At 38.7% G+C, this 10,545-nt stretch overlaps 1 protein-coding gene across 1 annotated transcript; it reads left to right on the forward strand.

Moving 5' to 3' along the window:
• Window positions 1-6,811: 6,811 nt before the first annotated feature.
• LOC126701188 (uncharacterized) lies at window positions 6,812-8,401 on the forward strand. Its single transcript, XM_050399308.1, has 3 exons — window positions 6,812-6,959; window positions 7,104-7,686; window positions 7,849-8,401. The coding sequence occupies exons 1-3, from the start codon at window positions 6,812-6,814 to the stop codon at window positions 8,399-8,401; spliced, it is 1,284 nt and encodes a 427-aa protein (XP_050255265.1).
• Window positions 8,402-10,545: the final 2,144 nt, after the last annotated feature.

A 10,545-nucleotide genomic window follows, 5' to 3' on the forward strand; every position in this document is an offset into this window, starting at 1 on the left:
AGCACGCATTACACTCATTCACATCTACATACATACATGGCCACATACCCACAGAAATAGCGATACCCAAACCCACGGCCAAATAGCCATAAACACGCACACACGCGACACAAGAGGAAAAGAGTGTGAGAGAGAACCCAAACATTTTCATTTAACATTTTTATTTCTATTTTCTAATATCTTGCCAAGTTTAATATTTTCCCACATTTTCTCACTAGCCAAACATTTTCTCACTTGTATTAACTACTAATGCATGCAAGCAGAACATAAAAATCAACCAAAAAGACAAAAAACAATAAAAAATTAAAATCAACATAATCCAACAAAAATTTTAATATAAAAAATAAGTAAATAATACTCAAAACCTAAATTAATACTCATACACAGGTAAACCTTAATGCAATCTTTGGCCTCAATTCCAGAATTTGAAGCAGACCCACATGAACAATCACAAAGGAAACAGCATTAAAAATGTGAAAAAAAAAAAAAAAATTGCTTCCGAAATCAAAACCAAAAAATCACGAAAAAGTGAAGTGGACTAACCCGACTCGCCTTCGTTTCTTGGGCTCGGCGATGAACGGAAACAAAAAAAATGATGAGAATCAAATCAAAAACCCTAACCCTAACAGAGAGATGAGAGAAAAGAGAGCAGTAGAGAGGAGATAATAAAGAGAGGAATTAATTTAATTTATAGAGGGACGTGATATTTGCTTTTTGTCAGTGTAGAGAGAGAGAGAGCGGTTTTTGGAAAGAGAGCCGTTGGAATTGGAACTTGTAATGGGGCCCACAGTCATTGTACCATTTTTTTGAAAATATAAACCCAGTCTCAGAGTTTATTGTTTCGGTTTTTTTTTTTTTTTTTTTTTTTTTTTTTTTTTGTTTAAACTTCTATCATTCAGCCTAATAAGTAATAACTTTAGTATAATAGCATGGTAATTTTGGTGATATTGTGTTCACTTCCCTCAATTTTAAGTTATCTGTAATTTTCATTTTGGTGCTTAACTATAAAGTCATTGTCCATGTTAAAATATTGACTAAGTAATTAAATGTATTATTTATTATCAACTTAAGTTTTTGGGAATATGGTTTTATAAATAAATTTTTTTTTAAATTTGGGAAAAGGGCAAATTGTTTATTTAGTAATGTTATGGTTCAACTTTTTTCATAATTACTAAAGTTATACACTATAAGTAAAGATATGTATTGGTTGGATTGGAGGGACTTTTCAACAAAATCGACAAGATCAAGGGGAAAATTTTTCAACCCATCACATATATAAGAAACCAACACAACAAGTTAGGTTGGTTTCGATCAATGTGTTGTATTTACATGTTTCATACCTTAAAAGGTTTTTATCAACTATTTGAGCACTAGTTATTTTTCAATAGACTATTACAATTCACATAATTAATAAAAATCAAAAATTAAAATATATATATATATATATATATATATATTAAAATGAACTTACATATTTGTGGGTTGAGTTGAAAAAACAATTGGCCTAGACCCAACCCAACTCAAGGCTAACAAAACATTAGAACCCAATTTAACCCACCAATCCACGAAAAACCAAGCCAAAGCATCATGTTGAGTTAGGTTGGATTAGTTTTGTCTGATTGGTGGGTTATATTAACACTCCAAACATTAAGTAGTTTTGTCTTATAATGTTTTTTTCTTAAAAAAAAAAAAGAAAAGAAAAGAATTTTGGGGGTATAATTTGGGTGAAACTTTTACTAACATGTTGTAGATGCTCTTTAAGTATGAAAAAATGCACAAATATGAAACACACAAACAAATATTTGGAAAAATTAAACCCCCCATAGTTAAAATAAAAAACTAAATCATATAATTTAAAAAATAATAATTTAGACTTAAGCATTTCAGTGGAACAAAATTTACAGTTTATTATAGGCTGGAGATTAAATTTTTATTACCCTTTTGAATTTTAGAGTTTATTTTTTTACTTTTAAATTATAAGATTTAATTTATTATTTTTTTAAATTTTATGGTTTAATTTATTACTTTTAAAATTATATGAATGAGATGGGTGCTCACTAGGATTGGGGCTAGGAATAGAAAACTCACACCAATACTTGTCTCTTTGCCATTCTGACTTGCAACCAAATCCCACAAAGCCAATTTCAGCCTGTGATTATCAAGAGAAAGAGAGAGAGTTACAATTTGTATTGTTATTGAGCACGGTAATACTTTGCAAATTTTTTATTAGTGATACAAAACTGGACGTAGGGGCTTTTTTTTTTTTTTTTAATTTATTGATTTATAGATATAGTGCTGGTCGATTTGTTTAAAAAATGGATTTGGATTGGAGTGCCTGAGTGCTCATAGCGTTGGCAAAGGCAAATTTTTTCAATTTTTTTTTTTGGGTAAATTCCAGAAACCTACCCTGAGGTTTGGGGAAATACCAAGCAAGTCCATGAGATTTCAAAATTGTCCACTATAGTCCATAAGGACAATTTTATCCTAACGGAGTTAAACTTCTGTTACTTATTTTTCGTTCAACCTCTCCTCTCTTATCCGCCGTCCCTTCACAAATTTTCCAAATTTGTTCAGCCAAGTTAGGTCCTCCACACCACTCTCCACCGAGCCTAACGCCGTAGCGATGTTCTTGAAGACAATGGTTGGCGATGGTCGGCGATGGTCTCTGCGATGGTTGGCGACGGTCGGCGATGGTCTCTACAGAGCGTGGGTCTACGGTGGTTTATGGTTTTGGTTTGTGTTTGTGGTTGTGGTCTCAAGTAATGGATCTGTGGGCTGAGTTTGATTTGCAATAGGGGTGGTTGTGGGTTCCGATGGAGTGGTGGGTTTACTACAAGTTTTTTGGATTTAAGTTTTGTTGAAGGATTTAGGTTTTGTTGCTGTGGATTTGGCTGAGTTTTGTGGCCAATGGTGGTTGTGGATTAAGATATGGTGGTGCTGTGGTGGGTTTGTTGGGATTTTTTGGATTTGGGTTTTGTTGCTGAGGTGGTGGTTGTGGTTGGCTAAGGTGGTGGTTATGGCAGAGGATGACGATGATTGGACGGGTGCAGAGGATGACGATGAGACCGCCTCAGGTGAACTCTGCTTCATTTTTTTTCTCTCTTTCTCTTGCTCTGGTTTTTTTTTTTTTTGGATCAATTTTTTATTTAGGGAGGGAGAGAGAGAGGGGTTGATATGTGGTGAGGCTTGAGAGGGTAAGGAGATGGAGGCATTGGACATTGAAGGGCCTTTGCTCTCAACAAAAAAAAGTGAGGGTTTGCTGGGTTTTTTGGATTTGGGTTTGTCTTTGCTAAGTTTGCATTTTCAGAGGGAGAGAGAGAGAAAGATGAGCTAACAGAGGCTATCGTGAAGAGAGAAGCTAACAGAGGCTAATGGTGATTAGGGACAAATTTGTCTTTAGGGACTAAAGTGGTCAATTTTGAAATCTCATGGACCTGGTTGGTATTTCCTCAAACCTCGGGGTAGGTTTCTGGAATTTACCCTTTTTTTTTTCAATTTACTCCCTAGCTTTAATTCAACATAGGCATAGGGATTATAGTTAGAATGCATTTTGGCTGCCAAAGTTCAATATGGTATGTGGATTGAACTGTCAAGTGCAAATCTTCTCACTAAATCCTGCATATCTAACCTTCATTTTTAATAATGAAAGTAGACAAATACTAACCTCTAGAATCTACTTAATGGTTGTATCAAATTATCAACAACAAATACATGTTTTTGTTGAGTAACACCTACCACTATTCAAACTTTTCAAAAACTTCAAATTTATCCTTCAGCACAAACCGCACTTAAAACTCTGTGTGCTCATTTTCTTAAAAACTGATTTGTGGTCAGTTTAATTGCCACAATGTAGCCTCACAGTGATTGTATTGTCAATATGCATCAAGACAAATTGGATTTTTTTTAGAAAGATTGGTAGCACTATATATATAGCACTATATAGTAGTAGCTTAAACCTCAAGGATATAATAAATGTCCTTTATTGCCCACTTCTCCTTCCAAAAATGGAAAAATAGTGATGACTTGATAGACACTATCTCTGCATCATCTTAAATGGCAGAATATACCTTCAACCATTTTATAATAAGTAAGGGTGGCAAAATCAACCCAAACTCATTTGCCCACCCAAACTCACCTACTTAAATGAGACCTAAACCCACTCAATTATTAATTGGGTTAAATGGGTATTAACCCAATTAAACTTAATTAACATTAATATTTATTGGGTTTTAATTGGGTACCAAAGTAGACCCAATTATGATCCAACTATCATTTTTAAAATTATCAAAATACCCCTTTAACCTAAAAAATGACCAAAATAACACCTAAACCTAAAAATGACTAAAATACCCCTAAAACCTAAAAAAAGACCAAAATACCCCTTAAACCTAAAAAATGACCAAAATACCCCTAAAACCTGAAAATTACCAAAATAACCTTAAAACCTACAAAATGACCAAAATACCTCCGAAACCCAAAAAATAACCAAAATATCCCTCAAAACCTAAAAATTACCTGTAAAGTGGTGGGCTGTGCTAGCGGTATTGGACTGCTTCCTGCGGCACTAAGCCCAAGTTTTCTGGATAAGGGAGTTAAGACTGGTCCAACTGCAACTCAAATTGGTCCGGCTTATGCGCAAACTAGACCAGGTTTGCCAGGAATGTGCTTGCGGCAGGCAAAGCTATTTCAGACAAGTTGTGGCAGACAGACATAATAATAATAAAATAAATAAAATATCTGGCCACTCAGTGGGAAATGACCGAACAACCCCAAAACACAACTACAGCAATGATAATCACTTTTACAGAAGGAAAATAACAGAACAAAAAATGAACAAGTATTTAATATGTATGGGTTAATCAAAATGTTAGGAAATCAACTAAAATTTGGGCCGCAAGAGCAAAGCCAGAGAGGTAAGAACATTCCTTCTCAATGCAGTTAATCTCTCAAGAAAAGTCCTGCCGTGGAGATTAATTGTCCTGAGAGAAACGGACCTGAGTGGTTTATGCGTAGAGGCCCCTTGTGATTTTCACAGAAAGCAGGGCTTCGTGAGGGAGAGAGGGAATCAATCTACCAGTGCATGCCTGCCGTTCTAATTCTCACTTTTCTTTCTTTCTGATTGTTTTCTTTCTTTCCTTCCCACTCGTTTCTTTTTCTATTTCTTGGTTTTTCTTCCCAAATTCCTTTTTCTTAATTAAGGTTCCCGTTGTTACTCCATTTTTCTATTCACAGTAAGACCCTCTTTATATAGCGCCTGTCGTGACCGGATTTTACTGTTTTAGCCCTTAACCTCCTTTGTCTGTATTCCACCCCCTATCACCAGACAAATGAGGGTATTTTGTTTGCATGTCTGCCGTGGCACCCTTTCCTACTATGGTCTGGTTTCTTTCTCTCTCCCTATCCCTCATGGCATGCACCTAATGGTTCCAACTCAGCTTGCTTCTTTTAGGTAGTAAACCATCCCAGCAGGACACTTCCCCGAAAGAGCCTGAGCCAGAACCTCAAAAATAGATTTTTCCCCTCTCCCTACCACTAAACCATGCCCTCTGAATCTCTAACCCCTGACCTCACCATACTCTGTATTGGCTGGGTACAGGTTGGTGGTGCATGGGCCTTGCGCGTGCCTTCCTTCCATATGTGTCCAAAATATGTATGTTGCCCATTCATATGCCGTGGTCTAGAGGCTTGCCTGCCGTCCGTTTTCTTTAACCTTTTATGTGGGCTGCTTTTTGATTTCCCGCTCCTCTCAGGAGCTGGGCTTTATTTGATGATGGGCCTTATATTTCCTTGGCCCACTTCTTGATTTCCCTCATTTCCTGCCATGTTGTTCTGTTATTCCTGCTGTAATAATTCAATCCTACCGGGCCTCTTTAGACCAGCCGTTTACTCTTTCCCCCACTGGCTTGGTATGGCCACTGGTTTTTTCCTATTTGTGGGCTCCTGTGTCCCTTTTGTCTTTCTCTTGGACATCCTTAGCCCACTTGCTTTCTTTGGGCTTCCTTGACCCTTTTACTAACTCTGCATTCTCATGGGCTTTTACTAATTTCATTGGGCGTTCCCGGCCCAATTACTTATTCTCATTCTTGGGGTTCATGGGCCTGCCATAAACCCCTTATTTTCTTAGTTTGCATTATTTTGGGTTTGCGGTGACCTTTTCTCACTTTTCTACATCATATACTGCCCATAGGTATGTTATTTCTCTCTTTCCGGGCTTCTTTAAGCCCACTTGCCTCTTCGAGACCCATTTGTTTATTTTATGGGCCTGTGGTCCATTATTCCTACCGCTTGGGCTAAATGGTTTTTGCTATCTGTTCGCCAATTTTTTGCTGCCATTGTTATTGGGCTTTTCTTCTTTCTGCCTAGATTCTCACAAATGACCCTCAACATTTAGCCCCCTGAACATATGAAATGTTCCTGCGGTTCATATGTGAATGAAAAGACGTTTCTGTTCTCTTTCCTCTTTCATTTCCTTCGTGGGCCTTTTTAAGCAGTGGACCCCTCCTTATGTGTATATATTTTTTCTTTCTTTCTTCTCCTGCCATGAATTGGGTTGTCTCTTCGAATTTCCCAGTTTGGCAGTTATTCTTTAAGCATAGTCGTCGTTTCATTAATTTCATCCCATTCTGATGGCTGACCCGTCGCCTTCCTTTGTGCCATTATTAATGACTTGGGTATTTAAAGAGGAGTCCCTCTGCACATTAAACACAAACTCCTTCTTTTTCAAGAACACATTCTCTCCGTCTCCCTCTCTTCACTATCTTTTTTCTTTTCAAACACTCATACCCATTTTCTCCGGTTAAGCCCTCTTGCCATGGCACCAGTGAAAAGCCAAAGCTTTTCCCGCCGTAAAGGGAAAGAAGTCGCTTCCGATCCTCCCGCCGTACCTGACGTAGGCGAGGAGGCAGAGTATTCTGTGTCAGAGCATTCCGTTGGGGAAGAGGCACAACGCGACCCTGACAGTAAATGCGCTCCTTTAATCGATCTGTGGTATGAAGTCCACCCTCACTTCCCAAAGGTTCCCGGTGACTATGTGCCGCCGCCGCCGGGTCACGTGTGGCTTGCCCTTTGCTAGCGAAACCCCGATGTCTCTTGCGCTCCATTAGCATCCTCAATCCCTGATCTAGCCATTCGCCAAGGCATCTCACTTCCCGTGCCCATCCACTTCGAATTCGAGTCGGGCACTGCCTTGGGTTGGAGAGAATGGGTACATAATGAGTTATCTGATGTGGGTTTCATGGGGTTGTTGCAACGAGCCGGTGTCTTGAAAGCCATCGTCTCATCTTGCTGCCTGTCAAACTTCCGAGACCTTTACAACCTTCGACACTTGGTCCGACGGTGGTGTACCACCACCCACACCTTCTTTTTCTCGTGCGGCAAACTCACTGTTACCCTTGAAGATGTGGCCAATCAGTTACTCCTGCCTATTCTTGGTGATGCCGATCCTGCCACTCTAGAATTTTCTCCGGAAGAAGAGGCTATTGAGGCCAAACTGAAGAAGAGGATGGCCGGGAATGCCAAACTGTCATACTGGGTTAGTTCTTCTTCTAAGTTCTCTGTAGCTGCCCACCACGCGGCTGTTGTTGCGTTTTGGCTTTGCAAATTTGTTTTTGGGTCCCACCCCCACTGTACCATAAAGCCTTTATACTTTCGTTTAGCCATCAAAATATTTGCTAGAGTGAGCCTGCTGTTAGCCCCCATGTTCTTGGAGCATCTATATGTCTAATTAGACATCTTGCGGAGTGACGAAAGTTAGGTGGGATCTTGTCATATAGTTACCTCTTCTGTCCACTGTACTATTCTGTAGCAGTTATTATTTGAGCATTGTGCCCAATATTTGATAAAGTGTAGACCTGCTCGTTTTGCTAGAGATAAGTACCAATCATGTCCGAGGGTAATCACTGATTTCTGCAGTAGATTTGAGTCTGATTTTCCGCTGGTTTTCCACTGGTCTGGCTTAAAGCCTATTGGTTATTCTGTTGTTAAGTCTTTTGATGAAGGTGTTGGTTTTTCTTGGAGGGTTTATAGAAATTTGGGTGCAAATTATACATGCACAGATTTTGCCATGGGTTTGTTTGTCGATACTGTTGGGACTACTACTCCCTTGGCTGATTTTGACGAGACGAGGATCACTTATCTGGCGGCCACTAATGCCGGATGGTTGCCTTACTTAGCCGATGAAGGCATTAGGTTCGTTCACTATCCTGCTAACCGAGTAAGAAGACAGTTTGGGTTAGATCAGGATATTCCCGATGATATTTCCTTCCTCATGGAGTCTCCTACTTCGATTCGTCCCTTTCTACGGCATACTGCTTTTGAATTTTGGAGGCAGCGTTTCAGTGCAGTTACAGTTCCTGGTTCACTAAGGGAGAGCCTTTGCACTCCTCCCATGCATGGTTATTGACAAGCAGTGATGACTTCATTCAAGAATGAGCTAGTGGGTAGCCACGGCTTCTCTCTTATTCCTCCTGATGGGTTCAGTATGGTCATTTCGGTTAACCCTCGCTTGCTCCTACCTTCCAAGTTTGCTTTAGCATATGCCAGAAAACAAAACCGGCCAGCCATCTTCGAATGGGACGAAGAGAAAGAAGGATGGTATTGGCATGCTGGCGATTATCCCCCCGATTGGGAGAAAAAGGTGAAGTGACAAACATTCCTGCACCAAGTAAGAAAGCTCCTGCCAAGCTTAAATCTGCTAGGAAATCCAAGCCTGCTACTCCACTGCCACCTACAGGTGCTCCCCTTGCCAGCAAAACCAGAGGAAGCAAAAGGAAGACAACTCCTCATCCCGTGTCTGCTGCTGAGCGGAGGGTAAGTTATATTTTTTTTTTAAAAATACCTTTTAACTTTCTTGCGGCTAACCTTGCTAACTTCCCCCCTTTTTTCTTTTAGTCTAAGCATAAGAAGGACTCGTCAGTCACCTGTCCTATCTACTTGATGAGCCCGAATCTGAGGTATGTCTCTTTTCCTCTCTTTTTTTTTTTCTTCGCACGTGCTCCCTCAGCCACATGTCTTTTGTTTGCCTCATATAGTTAATAGTTCCTTTAGTCTTCACATCCGTACTTATATTCCTCTTCCCTTTTTTTTTTTATAGGAAAAGCCCGAACCTCTCTTCGTATATTGCCCTATTGCCGAGGAGAACTCCGCCCCCATGAGTGTACCCATGGAGGGCTTTTTTGATGGGGCCGATATGGCATTCGCAACACCTACTCCCTCTACTGTTGCACATAAGATTCCTGCCAAAACTCCCACCCCCTTCTACCGAGCTGGTACCTAAAGAAGAGGGTACTCATATTGAAGGGGTTGGTGAGACTACACCTCTTTCCGCCGAGACACCTGCTCCTCCAAAGAGAGCCATTTCTCCTACTGCCATTTAGACCAAGACCGCTTCCTCTGTTCTGCCACTTGTTATTTCCACCAGTGACCCCTTTGCGGCTCTCTACCAAGCTGCAAATGACGGTGCTTCTCTAGTCGTTACTCCTTCCTCCATTTCCGGTTCCGCTACACGTGGTCCTGACATAGACTTATCTTATGAGGGGTTCGATGACATTCTTGAGGATCTTGATGATGCGCCCATCCTGAAGAAGAAAATTTTTTATTCTGACGAAGAGGAGAGTGCTCCACTCGAGCCTAATTTTATGGGTATGTGTCTTCTCTTCTTTTCTATTAAGTTCACTTTTTTTTTCTTTTTTTTTTTAATGTATTTGAGTTTCATCTGTATGCCTATCTCCTTACTTGTAGAGACTTTTGAGGGGCTAGGAGTCGCAGCAGGCGTAGGAATATTATATTATTTATCAGATTTTTTCTATTAAATATTATACTTTTGGTTTTAATATGATTAAAAATTTGATTTACTGTAAGTAATTAATGAAAATTTATAAGGGAAAAAAAAGGAATTAGGATGCTTGTTTAAAAATCTCTCAAATCTCTCTCTCAAAAAAAAAAAAAAAAAAAAAAAAAAAAAAAAAACTCAAAAGAAGGATATCCTATATAAAAGATGTATGTTTGGCATGAGCCATATCCTATATCATAGCTTTAGAATTTCACAAGTTGAAATTCTAATCTATTTTTTTCTCTATCTTTTTTAAAATCTAAGTCTCAGCTTTAAAAAAATAATAATAACAAAACTAGCTTTCTTAAAAATAAGCTAATTTTTAGTTTGCATTTGATATTGATTATAAGATAACTTTTTGTTTATTTTAGAGTCTCACACTATTTTTTGTCTCAGCGTTATTTCAAATAATTTAAATTTCATCTTTTTGGAAATAAAGCTAATTTTTAGTTTTTTTTTTTTTTTTTGGTCTCATATTATTCAAATAAACTATCATAAATAAAGAATTTCCAAGTAGACAAGTATAAAAGTTACCAAAAATTATAACTTTCGTTAAATACTATACAAGAGTAATTCTACGGTACCCCCCAAAAAAAGGAGGGATACAGTACCCACTAGTAGGTAACCTGCTATACCAGGTTACGTTTTTCTCACATTTGACGGTTCTATTCTCACATTGTGTAGTTCCAACATCACATGTGACAGTTCTTTTCTCA

Source organism: Quercus robur, chromosome 9, assembly GCF_932294415.1.
Source record: "Quercus robur chromosome 9, dhQueRobu3.1, whole genome shotgun sequence".
NCBI classification, from domain to species: Eukaryota; Viridiplantae; Streptophyta; class Magnoliopsida; order Fagales; family Fagaceae; genus Quercus; species Quercus robur.

Coding starts and splice junctions, on each gene's coding strand:
- LOC126701188 (XM_050399308.1), top strand. CDS start 6,812: ATGGCACCAGTGAAAAGCCAAAGCTTTTCCCGCCGTAAAGGGAAAGAA. Junction 6,960..7,103: donor GGCACAACGCGACCCTGACA/GTAAATGCGCTC, acceptor GCGCTCCATTAG/CATCCTCAATCCCTGATCTA. Junction 7,687..7,848: donor TTTGCTAGAGTGAGCCTGCT/GTTAGCCCCCAT, acceptor GATAAAGTGTAG/ACCTGCTCGTTTTGCTAGAG.